At 34.5% G+C, this 24,615-nt stretch overlaps 5 protein-coding genes and 1 long non-coding RNA gene across 6 annotated transcripts; 2 read left to right on the forward strand and 4 right to left on the reverse strand.

The window, feature by feature from the left end:
• Positions 1 to 454: 454 nt before the first annotated feature.
• LOC125832438 (protein MOTHER of FT and TFL1) lies at positions 455 to 2,226 on the reverse strand. The gene is made up of 4 exons (XM_049511591.1): positions 2,028 to 2,226; positions 1,879 to 1,940; positions 1,674 to 1,714; positions 455 to 933 (listed from the first exon to the last, which is right to left on the reverse strand). The coding sequence occupies exons 1-4, from the start codon at positions 2,220 to 2,222 to the stop codon at positions 710 to 712; spliced, it is 522 nt and encodes a 173-aa protein (XP_049367548.1). The 5' UTR covers positions 2,223 to 2,226; the 3' UTR covers positions 455 to 709.
• Positions 2,227 to 3,544: 1,318 nt separating this feature from the next.
• Positions 3,545 to 6,507, reverse strand: LOC125832500 (uncharacterized GPI-anchored protein At4g28100). The gene is made up of 2 exons (XM_049511654.1): positions 5,782 to 6,507; positions 3,545 to 4,053 (listed from the first exon to the last, which is right to left on the reverse strand). The coding sequence occupies exons 1-2, from the start codon at positions 6,430 to 6,432 to the stop codon at positions 3,712 to 3,714; spliced, it is 993 nt and encodes a 330-aa protein (XP_049367611.1). The 5' UTR covers positions 6,433 to 6,507; the 3' UTR covers positions 3,545 to 3,711.
• A 5,499-nt stretch (positions 6,508 to 12,006) lies between these two features.
• LOC125832295 (laccase-1) lies at positions 12,007 to 14,308 on the reverse strand. Its single transcript, XM_049511433.1, has 5 exons — positions 14,285 to 14,308; positions 13,977 to 14,128; positions 13,581 to 13,825; positions 13,354 to 13,482; positions 12,007 to 13,109 (listed from the first exon to the last, which is right to left on the reverse strand). Exons 1-5 carry the CDS (start codon positions 14,306 to 14,308, stop codon positions 12,007 to 12,009), a joined length of 1,653 nt encoding a protein of 550 aa, XP_049367390.1.
• Positions 14,309 to 15,300: 992 nt separating this feature from the next.
• Positions 15,301 to 17,876, forward strand: LOC125832700 (pentatricopeptide repeat-containing protein At4g02750). Its single transcript, XM_049511914.1, has 2 exons — positions 15,301 to 16,791; positions 17,034 to 17,876. Exons 1-2 carry the CDS (start codon positions 15,301 to 15,303, stop codon positions 17,838 to 17,840), a joined length of 2,298 nt encoding a protein of 765 aa, XP_049367871.1. The 3' UTR covers positions 17,841 to 17,876.
• Positions 17,877 to 20,247: 2,371 nt separating this feature from the next.
• Positions 20,248 to 21,024, forward strand: LOC125832704 (uncharacterized). Its single transcript, XR_007443244.1, has 3 exons — positions 20,248 to 20,384; positions 20,492 to 20,654; positions 20,902 to 21,024. It is a non-coding gene; the product is annotated as an uncharacterized LOC125832704 (long non-coding RNA).
• A 1,442-nt stretch (positions 21,025 to 22,466) lies between these two features.
• LOC125832703 (double-stranded RNA-binding protein 4-like) lies at positions 22,467 to 23,768 on the reverse strand. Its single transcript, XM_049511917.1, has 6 exons — positions 23,727 to 23,768; positions 23,347 to 23,609; positions 23,051 to 23,258; positions 22,852 to 22,965; positions 22,736 to 22,767; positions 22,467 to 22,621 (listed from the first exon to the last, which is right to left on the reverse strand). Exons 1-6 carry the CDS (start codon positions 23,749 to 23,751, stop codon positions 22,505 to 22,507), a joined length of 759 nt encoding a protein of 252 aa, XP_049367874.1. The 5' UTR covers positions 23,752 to 23,768; the 3' UTR covers positions 22,467 to 22,504.
• Between the last annotated feature and the right edge of the window lie 847 nt (positions 23,769 to 24,615).

Raw genomic sequence — 24,615 nt, forward strand, 5'->3', positions numbered from 1 at the left:
GAAATACAAGGTCCGATCCCTTGTTTAACTATATAATTATTATATTAAATTTGAACCATTTTTCTATTTGTAATTATCAAAGTTATGTGGATTGATCTTATATATTTGATGTAGGTATATTTGTATATACCTTTTTTCTCTCTTTATATCGATTATGTGTTCCTCATTTTAGAAGAGAAAAAAAAACGGATGAAATCGAGTTGATGGGTTTTCCGTGGAGCTAGTAAGGTAATTTTACACTAAAAAATAAAAGTAATATATGTCTAAATAGTCAGTATTTTTTAACGTGTAATACTGTCGCATTGTAAATTATACTTTATTATGTATTGTTACTTGGTATCATTTTAAGTGATCTGATACTAAGCAAATGATAGTGTAAAAAGCTTATATGAGTTAAACTCGTAAAAGAAATGCAATGATACGGGTGGACAATTAAGAACAAGGGAAAGTAAAAAAGAATATAATAGGACAAACGTACTTAAACACGTCAATATATATATAGTTTAAGTCATAATAATACATCGACCAAACAGCTAGCAAACATGAATTCTACGTACAAAAGTTCATACATTTAACATTTCAAACTTAAAGAGTGATTAGCTAAATAATAAGTGCCAAACACAAAACACACAAATTAAAATTCACCGACAGTAGTATAATTAACGATATTCACACATGATATATATAGATATAGTCCATCATCGCTCAGTTAGCGCTTGCGATTTGCTGGTTCCTTGTGAGCATTGAAATAAACAGTTGCAACTGGTGTGCCAAGATCAAGTTGGTGTGCGAACACCCGAGTACAGAAATGAGCCCTTGCTACTGGTGGCTGCAAAATTCCCTGCATTGGCGCATTCTGCCGGAACAGTACCAGTATGTACCTGTGTATCCCAACTGGTGGACGTGGCCCAACATACCCCAGTACCTCATTACCTGCAATTTATATAATACCCATATTTTACGTTAATCATCGATGGTACGTACTTGTTGGAGTCCTAATTAACTAATCAATGTATCTAAATTTCGATTTATTTGTTCACGGTAAAAAGGGAAGTGAGAGATATGGGCAGGGGGAGATTTATATTACTGCCACAAAGGTCCATATCAAATTAAACTATCGCACACTTCAAGTTTGAACGATATCATATAAATTGAGACTTTTATTTATTTTTCATGACACAGAAGGGTTCACTCATTTATTTATGAAGAGAATATGGAGATGACAAGTGGCATGAAAAATGCTTACTAGGCTAACTCCAGCTTATATCCAGCTGTACTTCCTGATCTAGAAGGTACTTATATGACAATTTAGACAAAAAAAACGAAATATATTCTTTCGATATTTTTGTTCTCTTCTTCATCAAAAGTTTTCTTCTTCTCGATCGTCTTTTATGTAAAGAAGTGATGATCATTAATGATTTATGTTTCCATGAGATCTACGCTACTAGAAATTAACGACAAACAAAATTTTATCGTTAAACAATAAAATTTCATTTAACGAGAGATAATAAGAAAATTCAACTAGTTAGGAGCTATTAATTAGCAACGGAACATTACTTGGGATTACCGACAAATTTTGTAACTAATTTCATGTTTTTTTTTTAGTAGTGTTAAACATTATAGACATTTCAATGTACCTATGAAATTAATATATAATGATTAAAGACATTTACCTCGAGCAACGTTGCTGCACCCAGGTATGTCTGTCACAATCCTGAAACAAAGCCAACAATGTATATATATATATGATAGATGTAATTAAACATGTAAACAAAGAAAAATTAATAAAATAATCAACAAAGTAATTTTTATTTATTTATAAAAGCATGATAATATGTTTTAATTTTATTTGCTTAGAATGATAGGATAAATACTTACCAATGCACCCACTCTCTCATAGTTGGTTCACTTGGACTTGGAGCATCAGGGTCCGTCATAACCTATATATACACACCATGCATGCATGTATTAGAATTTAACTTATATACACTGACAGTTACAATTACTATAAATAAGCGATTAATTACCAGAGTGTAAAATTCATCAGGGTGTCCACCGATGGTGATTTTAGGAGGTTCAATGGCAATAGATGGTTTGATATCACAACCATTAGTGACATGTTTGTTAGCATAATGGACAGACATAGTTACACTAGGCACAAACATGTCAACTATATCACCAATCACTCTTCCAACCACAAGAGGATCAACTTTTCCACCCATTATTATGTTTGTTTGTTTTTTGTTTCAAATTAAATGTATTGGGGTTTTATTTATATAGACAAAAAATGGTTACCTACGTACGTTTTGAACATGCATAGGTTAATAGAAAGAGAAGGCAACACGTGTCGACTTATTAAACTAAAATGCAATTATAATTTCTTGTAAAATGTAGACACGTGGTTTTAGTTGTTAGTAGGAGGAAAATCTGTCATCAGTTACAAGTTGAAAGACAATAGAAATGGAAGGAACAGCTAAAAAGTGAGTAATTCAGTGTGCTTTAATATAAGGAGATGAAAGAATTGAAAGGCCATATTTAATGGAGTTGCCTCCATGTTTTACATGCATATATGCTTACTTTCTTCTTTTTTTGGTTTTGTTGTTTCCCTAGAATCCCCATACTTCTTATACTACTAATAATATTATACATAAAGTATGCAAGGATTCCCTCATTAAAGTGAACGTTAACATCCCTATTTAACTCCTTTCACAAAAAAGAGTACTGCTTTGATTCTCTTTTTCTGTTCATTCAATGTATATAGTTTGATTTTAAGTACTGGGAGATTACAATTCGAGTGGCCTAGTTCATTCGTATAACTTAAACCCATAAGAACTACTCATAACCATTCATTTTTACTTCTCACATTCTATTTTATCAGAGTTAATTTGACTAATTTTTGAAGCTAAATTGGATAGATTAATTCAATAGTTAAATTAATGTAGTACATTTTTTGATAACTATACAACTACAAGTTTACAATCCTTTCTCATATTAATATATATATATAAATGATGAACAAATGCATTTAAAAATGCTAGTCAAAGTTTATGCAGTTTGACTTTGTGACAAGTAAAAATGAACGGAGAAATAAGTAAAAAGTGATCAAGAGAGTAGCAGACTTAACATATTTATGAAGTAAGGACTTAGCTTATACTCCCTCTAGTCCATATTAAGTGAATTGCTGAGGTATAACACACTCCTTCAAAAAAATATTTAAGAACATAAATTAAAGGCTACTTTCCACTATTACCCTTTTAATTTTTCTTGAAGCGAAAAAAAAAAGTCCCAACAATTTTCTTCAGACTGAAAAGGCTAGGTTGTTATTGTTTCACAACGGGATATGAGGCAATTTGACAGTCTACATTACATATGGAGTAGAGGCTTGTATATTTGGTGAGTGAATTCAAGATTTGAATTTTATGTATTCAAATTTGAAATTCGATAAGAATCTATTTGATTTATTGATTTCTAAAAGTATTATTTGTACTTGTTAAATAGATTTTTCAAAAATACATAACCTAAATTTTCAGTACTAAAATTGATTCATGAACAGCCATAGCTTCATTCATTTGCTGAACAGTCGTTACACAACCAGAAAAATTACAATATCACTAGCCTGAATGAACGAATACAGAGGACTGAATTTGCCCTACGTGGCATTTGAACAAGAACTACATTTTTTTAGTACAAGGTTCAACTGCTGGAGATTAACTAATATTTGAAGAGCAATGCCATAGAGTTTATGTACACTAAAACTAGAGGTAGGATATACGGATAAAGTGATGCTTGAATAGCAACTGCAGCAGATTCATCGTTGATCTCCGAGGAGTCTACTGCAAGAGGCATACCATCACTGTTAAGGGTGCACGACTGAGGATCTGAACTGCCTTCCGTCAACATTAAAGCCCTCAAAACAGAAGAAACTGTGTGAATGTAAGTGGATCGATTTTTGTTGAGAAGCCATGTTAGACCCATCAATTGGCAATCCCTGCTGCGCATTTTCCTAGTCCTATCCTCTAACCTGCTCTGGTTTCCGACTCTGGCCTCACTAAGCTGCAATGTGCCACGACGCATTAGATAAAAAAAAAGATAGCTTTCTGCTGATAAATCTGAAACAAGTTAGTTCCTTATACAACATGCTTTTAGTCATTGGCAAAATTTCTTACTTTCACATGATTCCCAAGTAAAAAAATCATTTAACTAATAAACAGATCAATTCTTGCATGTAAAATGCAAACACAATGTTACATTGTTATGAGCTTGCTCCAGTGCGCCAAAATATAAATTATCATCATCCAAGTAACTTGAGATAAAACAGCTCAAAATACAGGAAATATAGCTGACCACGGACACCCTAATAAGAGGTGGTGTCATGAGATTTGAATTACACCCTCGAATAGAAGAGAGAGAGCGTAAAGCGATGTCCCCCCACCCCACCAGCCGGAGGGCAGAGGCTGCACTACAATAACGGATCCAGCCAAAGGTCCTTAGACACTATCTAAAGGTTTTTTTTTCCAGTAGATGCAGTCCAACAGGCTCCAAGAATTCCAATGAGAAATGTGATCGACTCCTCTTTTCGAAAAAGAAGAACTAAGAAATCAATTTAGAGAAGAATACCACACAAGTAGACCATAATAAAACAACCAATATGGAGGAGTTTCCATTTGCAGATACTCGTATAGTCTCATTTAGTTTTCCTGCTGTATGAGATCAATACCTTATTTCACTCTAGTTGAATAATATGATTTACCCTAGACAAATTGGTGGATAATTTACCTACTGATATGCATGCTACTAATCCCAAGCCCTCAAATATTGTGGTTGCCTATGCTCAAGCCTAGCGTAGACACTTCAATTGTATCAGTGCTGAATTAAACATGATTTTCGATAGCTTTTCTTCTTGAAACGAGGATCTACTATCTTTTTACAGACAAATTTATCTATTATATGCAGGTCTGCAGAAAGACTAATTGGCGATAGAAGAAGATGGCACCATATAGACATAAACTAAAGTATTTGACTTCTTCTGTACCCCATTTGTTACAGAAAAATGTTCACCTAACTCTACAAATTAGGTGTCATTTCTGCTAAGCAGAATTAAGCCTTTGCAACTGCCAAACATTACTCCAAAATTACAGAGACGATCATATAGCGAACAGAGGTCATTTGAACAAAACAGGGATGTTATTTGAACAAACTTTTGGAGAATCTTAGTAGCTCAGTTGGTTGGCTACCTGAGAGTTCGATTCCCATCTTGTAATCTGCTCGCCTATTTTTCCTTCCCTACCCTCATTTTTTTTTTAATAAAGAAATAAAAAATTTGGTCATAGTTTACAGGCGCCATGCATTATCTTCATCAATATCACTGGATAGGTAAGCGCGTGGTAGTTCTGGCTCCTATTTGATTTCCCACCTGATGTCCGATACCTACATTGGAGCTCGACTAAATCCTAATTACATGGCCCATTTATGGAGAGGCGCTCCCAACAGGACTTTTTTCATTTCCAAACTCAAAACGAGACCTCTTGTTAATGGGAGGAATCCAACCATCCCACCTCAACCCATTTTGGTTACTATTTGATCATTCTTTAATGGAGAATACGAAACCAAAACCCCCCAAAGTTCATACTTTCTCTTCTCTTCTTTATCTATCTATACCACTATTTCCCCTAATGTAAACTTAATTTATAAAAGCAAAAGCAGATAACTTTCCCAAATTCTCTATATTTCAGAATTGAGACCCACATTATGCATAATAAGTTATTAAGACTGTTAACTTACCAGATAAAGACTGTTCAAGCACTTGGAGCAACCAGCAAGACCAGTATACCCATTATTGCTCAAACAATCTCTTTCCAATCTCTTCACGCTTTTATCACCTACCAATTTCCCTTTCGAATCCACAGAGAATGCTTCTGGGCAACTGAGTGGATGAAGCCTAATTCCACAATAACAATAAAATACATCACAAGTCTTGTTTGGCTTCACCAATTCAATTCCTCTGTTTCCCAATGCCTTTTCAATAGAGTCCACACACGTCTCCGAATCGTCAGGGAGCACCGGCATATCAACAGAAGTCGACTGTGGTAGTTTCGTAACAGCTCTGTGTAGTGCCGTTCTAGAGTAAGCCGAGTAGAGCCAGGCAGCTAGAACAGGGCAACAACGGGTCTGGTGTACTTGACCCGAATAGCCGTGGGACCCACAAGCTGATTTAACGCTGTGGTAGAGGTCTTCCGGTAGATCCAATGGGCAACCGGCGACGTTCGACTGCTCCGGGAAAGCAGGAATTGTGGCCGGCGGTGCAGAGGAAGGTAAGAATGTTTGAGAACGGACCTCAAATGGGTCGGGTTCGGGTAAAACCGGCATGGAGAGTAATTCGGGTGGATAACCCAAGAAAAGTAGAGTGAAGAAGAAGTAAACGTAGAGGGACATTGCTTTGAGAATGAGGGAAATGTGAAGTTCAGTGCTTTTGGAATAGCAAAATAAAAAAGTGGAAATGAGGGAAGAAAAAAATGGAAGTTTGGTGGCTTTATTGATAGGCAATTGATTATGTATTTCATTTTCGTTTATGTTTTTACGGTGGTATAGATATATCAAACTTTACGGGATCTAAATTATATTAATGTTACTTATTGAATTCTATATTCAATAAAAAATTTAACATCAAATTAATTAAATTGAATTTATACATCAACTTCTAACTTCATCCTTAACTAATTAATCTAATAAAGATTGTGTTAGAAGAATAAGGATGAGGTTTTGGACTAATGAGGCAATGGTGTAGGGTATGAGTGGTTGGATAAAGTTTGTTTGATATATTTTCTTGAGGCCTAAATCTCTAGAATAATGATGATAGTGACTCATAAAAAAAAATGTACAGTAGTATAGTTATATATATCAAATATATAAATTATTCTAGTTTTGTTATGGTTTACAAATAATTCTTGGACATGCCGAGAATCATAGCATGTTGCCTGTCTCTTGAATATAATGCAGATACAGTTGCTTAGTTGCGTACATACCAACATTACATTATATAGAATATCTCTTGTTCAAAGAAAACGAGGAATAAATATAATTTAATCTAAGATTACGCATTAATAAAAGTATATAAACTTTTATAATATCTTGAAGTTGATAGAATATACTACCATAATAACTACGCTCAAATAATTAGGAATATTTAATCTAAATTCGCTTAATGTATAGTAACAGTCAAGTTGTTTTCGCCTTAATTTTTGTTAGCATTTATTTAAGTACGTAATGTATAAAGTGATTGTAATGAATTTCGTCTCTTTTAAGTACATGCATAGTACAACATATGTTAATTAATTAATTAGGGCTTTTTGTTTTATGTTGGAAGATAATACTATTGTTTACTTAAAAAGCATTAGTAGTGGTGGGTTGATCTCATAATTAATTATTGGATTTTAACCCAAGGTAATCATGATTACGAGGAGTACTACTGTCAAATCCTTATGCAACGGACAGGAAATATGGTAGTATTTTTTAGCGGTTCATTATAGTTATCGTGCTTACTAAAAATAGTTGATTCAGATAATCGTTATTTTAATAAATAATTTAAATCAACAATAAATATATACAACTTGACAACAACAAAAAAGTTACACCATCTCTTATCTTTTTCTTGCACATATAAAAGCCAAATAAATATCAGAATGTTTGATTAAGACTTGTTTGATAGTAATTACTAATTACATATACTCCTATTAAACATCAATTCATCATCATTCTTTTTTGGAGTTAATCGCTTGTTACCCTTCTTCTTGTGGTCTTAATTATTACGTATAATGAAATAAGTAATCATATTATTAATCAAACATTGAGTTGTTAGACCAATTTTTGGACTTGATTATCCAATTAAGGAAGAACCATTAATTCCCCTAAAATATCGAGATGGATAGACTTTATATCGTACCGTAAAATAAAATTAGAAAAAAATGATAAAAAATCACCTAAACTACTAGTAGATTTCTATTAGTTTCATATTTAAACTATGCCTATTCTATATTATATATCCTTGGACTATAACTTTCAGATATTCATATTTTTATGAATTTTATATTTGAACTATGACTAATTTATATTAAGCTTAGAATATGACATGACATGAATGGAGGAAACAGATCACATGGTCCTTATGAACTCGAACGATTGGAGTTTCTCGTGAGGCATGCAGCTCTTTTGTCCACTTCATGATCTGCAACTCCACATTCCTTAATTCTTTAACTTTATTTAATTACTTGTCTTTTTCAATAGTACCACTATTCTTCTTTTGGTCCTTTTTTCGTATCCTCATTAAATTAGGCCGCTAAAAATTTACTTCTATATAATATTTGTACCAAATTAATAAATCGAAGTGTGGAGGAAGGGTCATCTCAACTCGATACTTCTGAATTTATAAAATTTTAATTTTGAATCTATTTCTAAACGCATGACTGGTTAATTATTATAGGTATATATATTTCACCTTAATTTTTTATTTAAATATGCCCATGAATTAACCCCACTTCGAAGGGGTTACATCAACCTTTGAAAAGGAAAAAAGGAAATTGCTATCGCATATATAATGAGTTAAAGTTTTTCATGAAAATAACAGTGAGTTCGACGGCATTGGTTTTTAGAAATATATGAGCTGTCAATGCCCCAACTTATGTAATGCTCTTTGGATTATTTTACTTAGTTATATTTTTATTTTTTATGCTGTATAAGAAATAATGTGTTCTAATTAGCATACTCTTATTTATTGTTTTAAATAATTAGAGATATTATTTCTTTAATTACTATTTAATAAAAAAAAAGTAATCTAAGCAATAACATTATATATCATAGTATGTATAATATTATATGTGCTCTTCACTTGAATTTTCTATGTTACTTTAGTTCGTGTTACAATTACTATTAAGAGAAAAATGAAAAAATGGACACAATTATCTCTCGATGTCTAAAATGTCAATTATTTTAAATCAATATATTTTTAATAAAAACAACAAATAAGGTGGTAAAGTACTAAATTTAAAAGGTAAAAGAAGAGTCAAAGCAGAACCTTGTTATTTTATTAACTTTGATACAAATAGGGTCCCATAAATTGTATGTATGCAAATTGTTATGGAAACAAGACAAGTAAGTAATCAACGGGACAAAGCTGTACTACAAGATAAAGAGCTAAATGAATTAATGAATTGATCATGTTTGGTTGGTCACGGGATCTCTATTATATTTGCAATACAAATAAAATAAAATAAAATAAAAATACTTATAATATATATTTGCTTTGTTTTATTATTTTCTTTGTTTTTCGAATGATCAACCGATGAGAAAACTTATTTAACACATTAATATGGAAGAAGTCTAATTAACAAACTAATCAAATAATGGAAACTGTGATTAGTGTAAAAAGACTCAAAAGGTATAAATTGGGCAGTGTATACAAAAGCTGTCTGGGCTTTATAATATTTTATAAAGGCAACTAGATTCGTTTGATAATTAACCAAATATTATTTTGTTTCTGGTCTTGTCTTGACTTTTATTCTCAAATTAATTATTTTGGATAAGTTATCCTATCATGTATATGAAATAATTTATCCTATTAGTATGATATAAATAGTAGGATAAATAGTCAATAATTATCTAATACCTCTAACCAAACACAAAATAAAATAATCATATATTTTATTTCAATATTATTGTACCTCATACCTCACACCAACCTACATCTATTTTATTATTGCATTCTCTGCCATCAGGTCACAATTAAGAATTGTAGTATATTTGTTCATTGTAATATACTATTTATTAGCACGAATACCAACTTAATACTGTAGTCAAGGCTCTAAACACACTCAAATCATTGCTTATGACCATTTTTATTTTAAATGGAAATAAATTTTAAAAGCTACTATCTGATTGTCAATAAGAAACTCCACTCCTTCCCCACACCCACCCAATAAAAAAATCCCAGTAAAACCATTGCACACAAGTAGAGGTTCAGCCAATATATACCCACATTACGTACTCTTCGACCTTCAATTTATTTATCTGATTTTGACTCGACACAAATTATAAAAAAGTAAAAGGAAGAAATTAACCTTGTAGTCTTGAACATTAAACATGAGATATCGAACTTACAATTGATACTAGTTTTTTTTCCTATTGGTATTCGATATCCATATTAAACCGAGTAAATTTAAGATTCAGACTGAAAAATCTCACGACTCTTTAACAAAAACGACTCAATACTTAGACGTCTAATTAAAAATAAAAAAGTATTTATTACATAATCACAATCCTTATCAATAGAATTGATATTGTTAATTTATAAGAACATTGATATTATATTGTAGTTGAAATATAGTGCGCATGGAGGTGTCTTTGGGTGTGGTGTACAAAGCTGCTAAAAAACAAAAAAGATAAATGTCAGAGCTTTTCTGCAAAGTAGTTCTCCACACAAGAGTTAAAGTTTCATGGGCCATAATGTAGTGCACACAATTAAATGTTATCACGAAAATTTGTATGTAACTCTAAATATAAGCTATTGTACTTGAAATCTACTGTTGTTAAGTCAGAAATCATGCTCCCAAGCGTGTTGTTATAAATTCTTTTATTAAATAACTAGTAGTTTTTTGTTTTTGAAAATTATTCAAGAGTTATTTTGGAGAAGCAAGTTTCAACTAAATATGTGTGCTGAAATTATGATGGGAAGTTGACATGTCAAATTTGAGGTTCTAAATTCCAATAGGACCCCATGTTAGAGATGTTTGATGTGTCCTTTAAATAGGAGCTGGCCCAAGTATCAACTATATGGGCTGTTTTCAAAATAGTGACATGCGTTGGGCTAACATTCATATTCACAGTCTTCTTTTTTACTATCCTTGGGCCTTACCACTTAATTCCTTCAACTGGCCTATCACAGGGGACCCTCTCAGTGTTCCTTAATAAAAGCGTCTTCGTCGTATCTGTGAGGATTCAAATTCAAGACACCTAGTTAAAAATAGAATAGTACTTATCACTCCACCAAAATTACTCTTGTTGGTATCTTATTAAATCAAGTAGAATGAGACAAAAATAGGCACCATATTTATAAATCACATATCTTCAAGTTCTTTTTATAAAGATCCACTAGTCAATAATATTAGTAACTAAATATTTTCTAATATATTATTTGCACATTGACACATACGATCACTTCACACCGAGTATGAATCTTTTCTTTAGTGAAATTCAAAATGTTGAAAAAACAAAATATAAACTAATGAATTAAGTTATACATTAAAAAAAATTGAAATCGCAATTTGAAATCTCTAATCATGTGCTTTAGAGAATATGAGATTTGACCTCAGGATCCCAAATCACATGTCTAAACATTGATTTGAAATCATGATCACAAACGTGTACTTATTTCTCTTGTCAAAAAGTTTACAATTGGATTATTTGTTGTCCCAAAAAAAGAAAAGAAAAGTAACTTTAGTAGAGTATATTATTTCCCTAACTTCAGTGGCCATCCAAAAAACTACTCCCTGTGTCCCAATTATTTGTCCACTTTTCTTTTTTTAGTTGTCCCTAATTACTTGTTCATTTTGACAAATCAAGAAAGAATAATTTTTTTTACCTATTATACCCTCAATTAATTACTTTGAAAAATATATAAGTTTTTGAAAATCTTACGTTTATAATTCATCCACTTCACAATTAATAGGGGTAAAATGATAAACTCACTATGTCAATCTTATTTTCTTAATATGTATGTCACTTCAAAGGGACAAGTAATTAGAGATAGAGCGAGTAGTACTAGTACGTAATAGAGAACAAACTTAGAAAAGCAGAGGAAGTAAAACACTGAAACATTAACTATTCCCATTATCAAGATGTCTGAATTTACAAAGGGTAGGTAAAGAGAACATAGAAGAAATGCTAGTACTAATCTAAACTCTAAAGCCAAAATCTTGAAAAAGCTCTATGACTAAATAAGAAATAGTAATAATTGACTCAACATGCAGGAAAATCATGAGGAGGAGGAAGCAAACACTGAGAAGGATGTTGACCACTTTGAACAATCAATCCCATAGCAAGACCCCATGAAGTATGTTCCTCCAAGTGACAATGTATAAACCAAACTCCTGGATTATCAGTTATTACCCTTATTGCAGCCCACCCTCCAACAGGAACACCAACTGTGTTCCTCTCAGGTGGATCAACAACATTATAATTTTTCGTATCGCGATCAACATCATAATTTCCAAATCCCCTTCCCACAATGAAGAAATTATGACCATGTACATGAATTGGATGATTTTCTTGATTCAAAAAGCTCATGTCTTGAAACACGATCTCTAGTCTCGTGCCATATGGCACTACTAAGATCCTAGTACTAAATTCAGTATTCAAGTTTTCGGATAATGGATCCACCCCTGTGTAGTTAAAAGGATGAGGAGGCCGTTCAGGGAAACTAGACAACATGGTAGTCGATAAGTTCCTGTAGTGACTTTCCAAGATTGAAACTGAAGGCCTAACAAATGATTGATTATTCATTGATGCATAGAATTTCTTGTTTTTAAATCCTTTACATGTCTGATTAACAGGACAATCTTGAAGATTAAGGCTAATTGTAGTAATTACTCTCTTGTCTATTTTCTTAGGCACATTGCAAGGGTATTCAGGGGATTCTAAGCTTTTAAGTTTTTCGGTGAATTTGGTAGCATATTGAGTATCTTCCATTTGGGGTAAATTGGAAGGCAAAGTGAAGGATTTAACAGGGGTTTTGGTGATTTTTGTGTTTGGGATTTTGTATTTAAGGAAACCAATTGTAGTGGAATTGTCAAATGGGAAGACTGAAGTAAGATAAGGCCTAGCCGCCATGACAAACGTTCCTGTTGAATCAGGGATTTGATTTGCAGTGATTAAGACATTGGTTGTCTGTCCAGGGGTGATCATTATGGCTTTTGTTGTAAAGGGTTTTGTGTAAACAACATCAATTTCGACTACTGTTAATGTATGATTTGCCACCGCGAAGAAGAGTTCATCGTTTAGTGCTGCATTGATGATCCTAAGCAAGTATGTTTTGCCTATCTCAATTGTCTGGATGAATGTATCTGCAACACAAAAGGCTATGGTGAAGCACACAAACAAGAAAGGGGAGACAATTTAGTCTATTTAGATATTATGACCCGTTACGTGATCATCTGAATCAAAAGCTTAACTATGAGCATGTTATATCACGACTCATTTATTGTTCTGATCCGTTTTAACCTGTTCAAATTTGACCTGATTCGCTCATTTATCACCTCTAGACACTAGTATTTTGAATTTAGGCTTGGGTTTGATTAATTTTCTTACCTTTATTAGAACAAGGATACGAGGGCCCTGGCAAGCCATTTATGGTATAAGCATCAGAAGAATTAGGACCACTTCCATATAACTTCATGTCATTTTCAATATCTTCAATTTCTCCATTCCACCATTCACCTATTAATCAACATTGTATACCATGTCAATTTCATTCAATCAATCATGCTAAAAAAAAATGTTAATACAGTTTATTTCGATAATTAATTGATTAGTACCAAAGATTATGGGGATTTCAGCTTCAACAGAAGCTGAAAATGGATAAGGCCTTGTTCGAGGGTATATAATAAAAGCACCATAGACAGTGGCGCGTTGCCAGGAAAGATGAGCATGCCACCATAAGGTTCCCCTTTGGTTAATAATTGTGAATTTGTAAGTGTAACTTCCTCCTGGAACTATTGGACATTGAGTTATGTATGCTGGTCCATCTGCCCAACCACTTCTTAGCTGCCGTACCCCATGCCTATATATACCAGGTGCAAATTGCATCATCATAACTAATCGACTTCAAGCATAATGTAACAAATAAGTTACTCCGTTGCTTCTTCTGTTCCAATTTATGTGACATGCCTTATTAGTAACTGAAAAAATTCATTAAAATTGTGAATAATTACCAGTGGATAGTTGTGTTCCAGGGACTCTGGTTAGTGACTTTAACCTCCACATTATCGCCTTCATGAACGAAAATGGTTGGTCCTGGATACTTGCCATTCACTGTTAGCAATCTTTTCGTATGACATAAACGTCTTACGTTCTTTCTTTCTATCTGAAAATAGATAAACAAACACAAATCAGTTAGCTAATTACACTTAAATTAGCTAAAGAGTTTCAAGTAATTTACGTTGTATGAAAAACACCTAACAATTTGGGAGGATGAAGATAGGTTAACCAAGAAAATTGCTAGGGTTAGTAGTCCAATTACTAATAACTGACCGCGATTACCCATTTGGTTAATTAATTACTAGATTTTGTGTCTTCCTAATTAGTTAAACCTATAAGCCAGTACTCTAAAGTATTTATAGATCAAATATAATCATCATAAAAATTATATATATATGTCAGGCACATTCAACACGTAAAAAGTGACCATTAAATATTATAAGTTCAAGAGTTGATTGGTTATTCAGAATAATTTAGAAATAGGGGATTTTTTTTATAGAATCCGATCGAAACAAAAGACAAAAAAAGGGGCTGCACTTAAAAAATCCATAAATAGCACTAGCTGCTTAATTTTCTGGGCAGCAGGACTTGGCAACTTATAATTAATGACTGATTTTGATGTTTCCTTTTGCTTTTATATACGCAAATCTATTCAAATATCATAGTATAAGTTGGTTTTTTGAATTTTATACGGTGTGAATCTGAATTAATATGATAAGTGAACTTTGTATACAAAATTAATTTGTTACAAGAAAGTTAAGAATTGAATTGGTGAGGTAATGGCAGATAGTGTGCAAGGAATTTTATTTTTATGTGCTCTTTTAAGCTAGGAAAAGATGCTCATACATTGAGAACTTAACTAGTATTTTACCAAAATTGAAAGGGTGGAAATAATATGATTTTCTAATATTTTTACTTGCATAATAGACCAAGTCCAACAATCTACCAATATATATGCTCATTGTATCATGACTAAAGCTTTTTCTGTTTTTTTTTTTCTACAGGCACTATTATTTCATTTAATTCCAAGGCAACTCTACCAAAGTATTTAAATTTTTCTAATCGTATTTTGGAAAAAAAGAAACTAAAATTATTTTCTTGTCAGTTAAACTTAAATAATAGGATTCGTGGGCTGGGATGGGCCGGCCGAAGTCAGAAATTGTCAGCCCATTTTGGTCTCCGGGGCCCATCAGTTGATTAGTTGATGTGCAACAATTTTCCCGCGAAATCAAATTGGTGTGTTGAACTTGAGAGTTTGAAAATTAACGGTCTTGAACAATGCGCTTCAGAAGATTGCACAGCACCTGTTCGCGTTTACTACTGAATGAAACGGCGAGTCATCTCAAAGCAGAATTGCCACGCACCAAATTAGCTGGCGGTGAACCACCGGCGAAGTCAGCGAAAGTCAGTAGCTCAGATATAGTGCAATGGAACAGGTCTATCACCCAACACATGCGACAAGGAGAATGCGATTCCGCATTGAGCTTATTCAATTCTATGCCAGCAAAGTCCAGTGTATCCTGGAACGCAATGCTTTCTGGGTATTTGTTGAATGGCAAATTGGACCTCGCTCAGAAGCTGTTCGACGAAATGCCTCAGAGAGATTTGGTATCCTGGAACATTATGCTTAGTGGGTATATCAAGAATAAAAATTTTGGGGCAGCTAGGATTTTGTTTGATCAAATGCCTGTTAAAGATGTAGTGTCGTGGAATGCATTGCTTTCCGGGTATGCCCAGAATGGGTACGTTGATGATGCTAGAAGGATCTTTCTCATGATGCCCGTGAAGAATGAGATCTCTTGGAATGGACTTCTCGCTACATATGTTCAGAATGGGAGGATTGAGGAGGCTAGGAAATTGTTTGAGTCAAAGGATAATTGGCCGTTGGTTTCTTGGAATTGCTTGTTGGGTGGGTATTTGAGAAAGAAGATGCTGGCTGAGGCAAAGGTGCTTTTCGATAAAATGCCTGTCAAGGATCAGGTGTCATGGAACACGATAATTTCTTGTTATGCCCAGAGTGATGATTTGGAGGAAGCGAGGAGGTTATTCGATGAGTCCCCTATTAAGGATGTGTTTACCTGGACTTCATTGCTTTCTGGTTATGTACAGAATAGGATGGTAGATGAGGCTAGGAGGATCTTCGATGAGATGCCAGAGAAGAATGAGGTTTCTTGGAATGCAATGATTGCAGGATATGTGCAGTCTAAAAGGATGGACTTGGCGAGGGAATTCTTTGAGGCAATGCCTTGTAAAAACATCAGCTCTTGGAATACAATGATAACAGGTTATGCTCAAATTGGGGATATAACTCATGCCAGAAGTTTGTTTGATTGTATGCCTAACCGTGATTGCATCTCTTGGGCAGCAATTATTGCTGGGTATGCTCAAAGTGGCAACAGTGAGGAGGCATTACACATGTTTGTTCAAATGAAGAGAGATGGTGGGAGGATAAATAGGTCGGCATTTACTTGTGTTTTGAGTACATCTGCTGACATTGCTGCATTCGAGTTTGGAAAGCAAATACATGGACGACTTGTCAAGGCTGGATATCACACTGGGTGTTATGTCAGAAATGCACTCCTATCAATGTACTGTAAGTGTGGAAGTATTGACGAGGCATATGATGTGTTCGAGGAGATAGCGGAGAAGGATGCTGTCTCTTGGAACACAATGATCATCGGTTATGCAAGGCATGGATTTGGCAAACAAGCTCTTAGACAATTCGAATCAATGAAGGAAGTAGGTATCAGACCGGATGATGTCACCATGGTAATTGTTGATACATTTTATATTCTAAAGTATTATTTCGAGGGTACTGTAAAACTGTTTTTGCATTATTCAATCTGTTTAGAACTACTTAATCCCGAATTGCTTAATGCAATTGTATGTAAAGATTGCTCCATGTGTTGTGGGTTGCCTCAGCCACTGAGTTATACACATCATCTGATATAGGGTTTTGTCTTAATCTTTGTACAGTGGTTAAGGTTTCAGTTTTTGTGCTTTTTTTACAGGTTGGTGTATTATCTGCTTGTGGCCATACCGGCTTGATTGACAAAGGCATGGAACACTTTTACTCAATGGCTCGAGATTATGGAATAGTTACAAATCCCAGGCATTATACTTGCATGATTGACCTTCTGGGTCGAGCTGGGCGACTGGATGATGCTCAAAATCTAATGAAGGATATGCCTTGTGAACCAGATGCTGCAACCTGGGGTGCTCTCCTTGGGGCAAGTAGGATTCACGGAAACACTGAATTAGGAGAAAAGGCTGCTGAAATGATTTTCAGATTAGAGCCTTGGAATGCCGGGATGTATGTCCTTCTCTCAAATTTATATGCAGCCTCTGGCAGATGGCGTGACGTTAGCAAGATGAGATTAAAAATGAGGGACACAGGAGTAAGGAAAATGCCTGGTTACAGCTGGGTTGAGGTGCAAAATCAGATACATCTTTTTTCAGTTGGGGATACCATGCATCCAGATAGCAAGAGAATATATGCTTTCTTGGAAGAGTTAGAATTATTAATGAAGCAGGAAGGTTATGTCTCTGCCACGAAATTGGTCCTGCATGATGTAGATGAGGAGGAGAAGGCACACATGCTCAAGTATCACAGCGAAAAATTAGCCGTTGCCTTTGCAATTCTAAATATACCATCTGGGAGACCAATTCGTGTGATGAAAAATTTAAGGGTTTGTGGAGATTGTCATACTGCAATCAAACTCATATCGAAGATTGTGGGTAGATTAATTATTGTTCGGGATAGTAACCGTTTTCATCACTTCAGTGAAGGTGTTTGTACCTGTGGAGACTATTGGTAGTACTAGAGAGTAGAGTGTGAAAGTATACCAATTAGATTTTAGCTGCTGTATACTTAGCTATTGTGCTGGTCTTCTCCACAAGTGTTGAGGATTTACTGTAGTTATTGCACACATGGAAGCAAAGCACAGAAGAGGGATAAGTGGATAATCCCTTTCTTGTTGTTTGGTGAATTTGGTGCGTATAATCTGTGATCTCCTCATTGATCTTGGTAAAAAGGAGATTGCTGAGATGTATCGCCCATAATTGTTGCACTTACACACCATATAACAAAAGGAAGAGAAATAGTTTCCTTAAGTTTCTCAGAGATCTGGTAATCAGAATAGAGTGACGTGAATTTGTAGGAGGGGTTTAGCAGTTGTGCCTCTAAAATAAATTAATTATCACTTCAGGAGTACTTTGGTCCTCTGTTCTCTGGCGAGAGATTCTTGATTGGCTCCTTCTACCTGTCTGGCCCAAACGCATGACAGTGACTGTTTGTCAGGTATCATAAATCTGCTCTACCCTAAGCTCGCTGACTGATTTCCTGCTTCTTTGAGCCTCACTAGCTAAGCTGTAATGATACTATTGTGGCCCAGCATTTACACATAGTGGAACTCTCCTCAAAATCTGCTATCTAAGATTATCCTGGCCCTAAGTTAACCTCATATGCGGCCACGAGAAAAATCATACTTTTCTTGATATGGTGAAGAGCACATGTATTGGATGACTATACAATCACCAAACTTACTTGTAGGTGGTACTGGTATCCTTCTGAGTTTTGAGAGCAAAAGGTAAGAAAATTTATTTCATCCTTGATTCATCTTCCTATGATCAATAGTTCGTGTGAGATTCACTTAAGATATTTATTGTTAATCTGTTCAAAGCAGTGATAGCGTAGCACAGTCTCTGTAATTTGTAGTTTCTGTGTTCCGAAACTAGTTACATTCTGTTTCAGGAAGAAAGGAGTTATACTTTGAAGTTCAAACACACTGAACAGAATGGTCGAAAGCCACCTTGCTTGAAGGTAAAAAATACTTAATTGCTAACCAGTTACCTATTTAAGGGAATACTATCCTCTCACAAACATGGAATGCGTCATATACTATAACAGAATCCTTGGAAGGAGAAAAATGTTGCATTTGGGGTGTGTTGCTATGGAGGAAAACATATGTTTTTCAATTTTTCCATGTTTGGTCAGTCAAAATGTTTTGGAAATATTTTATGTAGAAAAACAAGTTACTTAAAATTAGGAAAACTGATTTCTCCAATGGAAGTATGGAAAAGTGGAAAACAAGTTCCATTAGCGGCATACCATGTTGATTGTCTCCTCCGCACCCCCAACACCCCATCACTACACTGCCACAGACCTCCCTCCCCTAACTCTCCACCACCAACCCCCGTCCCCTCTGACCCTCACTCCACCGCATCCGCCATAGTGTTTGCCTAAATTATACATAAAATGCTTGGATATTTTCTGCTCACTTGCGAAACACCAAAAATAAGAAAGAAAACACTTATTTCTAGCAAAATACTTTCTCTTCATAGCGGACACCCTTAACCTTTCTGTCAGCCGAGTGTTTGTGCAAGAACTTCCTGTGGAACAGTGTGTCTGGCTTACTGAATTATATCTCCTAGAGAATTTAAGAAGATCGTTCATTCAAACAGAACTTGACAAAGAGTAAACAATAAAGTTATATGTTGTGTATATGTTGCAGTTTGTCTGACTGTTTCTGTTTAGATGACATGAAGGGTACAAATAAGACAAAAGAAAGAGATTCTCTTAAGTGTCAGCGTATTTGTTTTTAAATGATGGGATGGTCTTTTGATTTTCATTAGTCTTTAACTTGGTGAAAAATCTTAGTTTTCTTCTTAAGTTGATCTGTAGACAATGATGTGTCCTAGATCTTGGTCTTTTACATTAGATGTTACAAATGAAATACAAATGAGCTGATTCTACCAATATAAGATCAGGACAAAAGTAATACTCTAGTCAACAAGGCAAATGAACAAAAAGCTAATGTAGTGAGCTAATGAAAAAATACATCTGCGGTTAGCAAGGTTTTGATTAATCACATATACGAGACTCATATTTTCCTTTTGATTTATTCTGGTCCAACATGTGAGGAACTGAAGTTGGCAAGTCATAGATAAAACGATATAAGGAGACATTCCTTTCTTATTACAGAATAATTTCTTTCATTTGCCTTAAATAATTTTTTGTTGAGTTAATAGAAGTCATGCAGTTTCAGTACTTGATTTGAGGAAAATTACTGATGGTTTTTTGAGGTACCACACTTATTTAGTAAATCACTAACCCGGTTTGAGAATCAATTAGAATTAGATTGGAGATATAATACTGGTTTAGTGAAATTAATCCAGATATTTGTGTGTACTGTAAAGAGGATATTCTTAGGTACTGTACACATACATGAATCTCCAACTTTGTAATAGATTGGTTTTCAAGCTTAGATTGATATCTAATAAGTTTTGCACTTGCAGCAAAGCCCATACCTGCAGTTACTGAGTTTGTTGCACAGTTACAGATCTTGGAGCTGTTGGACAATGTACGGGTCAAACGTAAACCTAGCCTTTCATTCACTCTAATTAGCTTCAGAATTGCGTAAGTGCATTCATACATCTGTGATTAAATAAACGTTGTGTGCTCTCTCAGGCTATTTTTACTGCTGGCTACAAGGCTGTGTTGCACATTCATGCTATTGTTGAGGAATGTGAGATGTTGAACTGATGCAGCAGATTGATCTCAAGAAAAGAAGCCCATGAAGAAAAAACCTTTGTTTGTAAAGAACGGAGCAATCGGTCTATGTCGTGTTCAGGTTAGTTGTCTACTTGAGTAGGATGAAACCTGTCACTTTAGTATCTCTACAATTGTAATTTATGTTTATTTTCACTAGCTTTAAATATTTATGCTTTCCAAAATATGTGCCTAGCCTCAACTGTAAAGATAAAATCGGCAATGCTTTACATATGGGATAATACTAACCCCTTTTCCTCTTTCATTTCTGCTTTTCCCTTCTGTTGTATAGTGTGCTAGGTCTTGATCTTCCGAAATAATCATGCCAGGTGAATAATCTGATTTGTATCGAGAAGTTCTCTGATTTTCCACAACTTGGGCGGTTCACTCTTCGCAGTGAAGGTAAAGAACCATTTTGCCTTGTAAGCTTGCCATGCTTTAATTTATACACTACCTTGTTGTTTGGTGAATTTGGCGCATATAATCTGTGATCTCCTTATTGATCTTGGTAAAAAGGAGATAAGCTGAGATATATCGCCCATAATTGTTGCACTTACGCACCATATAACCAAAGGAAGGGAAATAGTTACCTTTAAGTTTCTCAGAGATCTGATAATCAGAATGGAGTGACGTGAATTTGTAGATGGGGTTTAGCAGTTGTGCCTTTAAAATAAATCAATTATCACTTCAGGAGTATTTCAGTCCTCTGTTCTCTGGCGAGAGATTCTTGATTGGCTCCTTCTACCTGTCTGGCCCAAATGCATGGCAGTGACTGTTTGTCGGGTATCATAAATCTGCTCTACTCTAAGCTCGGTGACTGATTTCCTACTTCTTTGAGCCCCACTAGCTAAGCGGTAATGATACTATTGTGGCCCAGCATTTACACATTGTGGAACTCTCCTCAAAACCTGCTATCTAAGATTATCCTGGCCCTAAGTTAATCCTCATCCGCAGCCACGATGAGGATCACTGTAAAACGAAAGAACATATTACTTTCTCCCTGTGTTCAAAGTGTTATGTTTTCATACACTATAATACTATACTCAGTCCAAATTGTATTTATAGCTCAAATGAAAATTAGTTGCAGTAAAGGAAAATCAACTGTTTGCTCATTTTGTTGCTGAAAACTCCCACAAGACAAAAATACTACTGTTAAGCTTTTATATCGTTCAGAGTATCCAGATATTCCCAAAAAAGACCATATACACAGTGATTTTAAATCATGTACTATAATCTATGTATAACTTTGTCCGCGAACCAAACAACCCCTAACTTTATACGTGAAAAGGGGTACAGACTATAGAGGGGAGAGGGATGGAAAGACAAACAGACAGACTAGACTCATCAAGATACCATAGGTAAATGAAGCGTATGGTACATAAAACTGGCCGCGCTAGGATATTTGAATGTTCACAGCATTTATTGTTAATCTGTTCAAAGCAGTGATAGCACAGTCTCTGTAATTTGTAGTTTCTGTGTTCCTAAACTAGTTACATTCCGTTTCAGGAAGAAAGGAGTTATACTTCGAAGTTCAAACACACTGGAAAGCCACCTTGCCTGAAGGTAAAAAAGTACTTTTATCAGTTGTGGATCCGATTGGACAACTTTGGGTACGGATGTGAACATGTCTGCTCAAGCCACTTTATCATTCCATTCAGAGGAGTAATAATTTATCCCTGACATAGCTAGGTGGGATAGTAGTAGTCAAGTGGATGAAGGGTATACCAACTCTATAATATAACAAGAGATAATCAACATGTTTTTGTCTACTTCTGGGATCACCACTCAGCCCATCAATCTCCCTTGATAATTTTTGCTGGTAGTGGTTTTCCAGGTTTTCAATACAATTCAGAAATAAATAACTATCTCATGAGTCTAACAGTCACCAAGTATATTCTACCTAGATCTTAAGACAGACATTAAGTTCAAATATCAATTGCCAAATCTTCTCATTTTGTTCCTTTCCCAGTTGTTGGTTTCGGTTTTACGCTTTGGTCCACTTCCAGAGCTACCAACTATGCCATCAGTGTTGAAGCAAGCAACTGCTCTCTGTAAATAAAAATATTTTATAAATGAGCACTCCTCCCCTGAACATTTGCTTCATGATCTATAAGGCTAGATCAAACTGTATATATATTGCAAACAGCAAGGTATGTGTTTTACCTCAATGCTTGCTTTTTGACCTTGTAAATTACCTATTCAAAACAACATGAGATGTGACTCAACATGTATAATTTTCAAGAAAAAGAAGAAGTCAATTATAGTCGGAATTTTCTCACCAGAGCATTTAGGCAACATTTTCTCTCTAGAGCCAGTATCCATTCTGGTTTGCATACTAGGATGAGACTTATTTTTGGACATGATGATCTCGTGAAGCATTCCTGCATCAGTTTCTTCAAGATCTTTAAGGTGTTAGAGTTCTTTTGCACATAATATACCTTTAAGCATTGAGAGAGAAAAACCAGTGAATCAACATACCCAAGAGTGATTCAATCGCGGCTTGAGCAGCTACTTGCTTTGCCATTTGCTTGCTCCCAGCTAGCTCACCTTTGTAAGTTTTGCCTCCCAACACCAAGTGACAAATATAAACTGAGGGCCCTTCTGTATATCTAGTGTTATATATAGGCCTATCCAGATTCCTCTTGACAGCAAATTCATAGAGAATGGATTTGCACAACATGGGTTCCTTCAACACACAAAAACAAAAGTTCAAATCAGTATTTTGAGCAAACGAACATCTAGCTATTTAGGAAGAAGCAACAAGTGAATATCACCTTGTAAATAAGTGAAATATCTCTAGCATCAATTTTGTTGTGAATGCATTCATAAGCTATTTTTGCTACTGCCTGCTCTGCTTCTTTCTTCGTGGGATATGTCGACTTGGATTCATATTCAGATCCATCAACCAAAACCTTTGCTCTGAACTTTGGGGCATGTGGAAAACCTTCATTAACTGTTTGATAAATTGGAAGTTGTTTGACATTTTTTTGTGTGTACTCTTGCAGTTGATTCTTGTACATTACTTGTGCCGGAGGAACTGCAAATAAATTATACCATAAATAATATTAGTTGAAAGCATCAAAATACATTAAAACATGAATTAAGCAAGAAAATAATGGTGAGTGAGAAGAAAGTTGAAATGAGAGATGCATACTGGAAGTAAATTTGGGGAACTCCATATTTGCTGAAGATGCATTTCTTTGAGAAACTAAAAATGGAGTTTTGAAGAGTATTAGCCCTTTAACATGGCTTTGTACAACACTTACTTTGCATGAGAACTGTGAAGGAGAATCATTTTGTACAATAACACTACTTTTTTTCTTTTTTCCTTATTTTTTGAGAAACTAAAAATGGAGTTTTGAAGAGTATTAGCCCTTTATCATGGCTTTGTACAACACTTACTTTGCATGAGAACTGTGAAGGAGAATCATTTTGTACAATAACAAAGTTTTTTCTTTTTTTCCTTAACGTTCATATAATAGCAGGTAAATGCTTTATTTGCAAAACTACATATTCCATATTTTAAAGAATTTTATCTACAAATATAATTTGAATGATCAAATAGTATAAAAAATATTTATATTGATGGTGTACAAAAAAAATCAATGAATAAATGTGCTTTACGCCCGCAAGGGCAGATTGAGTGGTAGAGAAGTGGATCTCCCATCTCATTTGTAGTTTGCGAGTTGTTACATAGTAATTAGGTTACCACAAAGTACTCACTAAAGAGTGCTCATCCGAAGAGTAGGTGTTGTTGGTTTACTTGAGAGTTCAAAAAAAAATGTGTTTTATTATAATGGCAAGTTCTAAAATGGAATCAGCTTCCTTTTGCATTTTTTCCCCATTTCGCAGCCGTAATTGTACACTTGTACTCCTATTTTAGAAAAAAGAGTACAATATTTGAGCATTTGATTGTCACAATATCCAAAAATACACCATTAGTTCAAACGCAATATATTTTTTTTAATTAAAGGGAAGGTTAAATGTATATCGTCATATATCAAAACAATTAAAATAAATTATTACTAATAATTGCGAAACTA

Source organism: Solanum verrucosum, unplaced genomic scaffold (genome assembly GCF_900185275.1).
Source record: "Solanum verrucosum unplaced genomic scaffold, falcon-dt-bn FXZP01000009.1, whole genome shotgun sequence".
Taxonomy (NCBI): domain Eukaryota; kingdom Viridiplantae; phylum Streptophyta; class Magnoliopsida; order Solanales; family Solanaceae; genus Solanum; species Solanum verrucosum.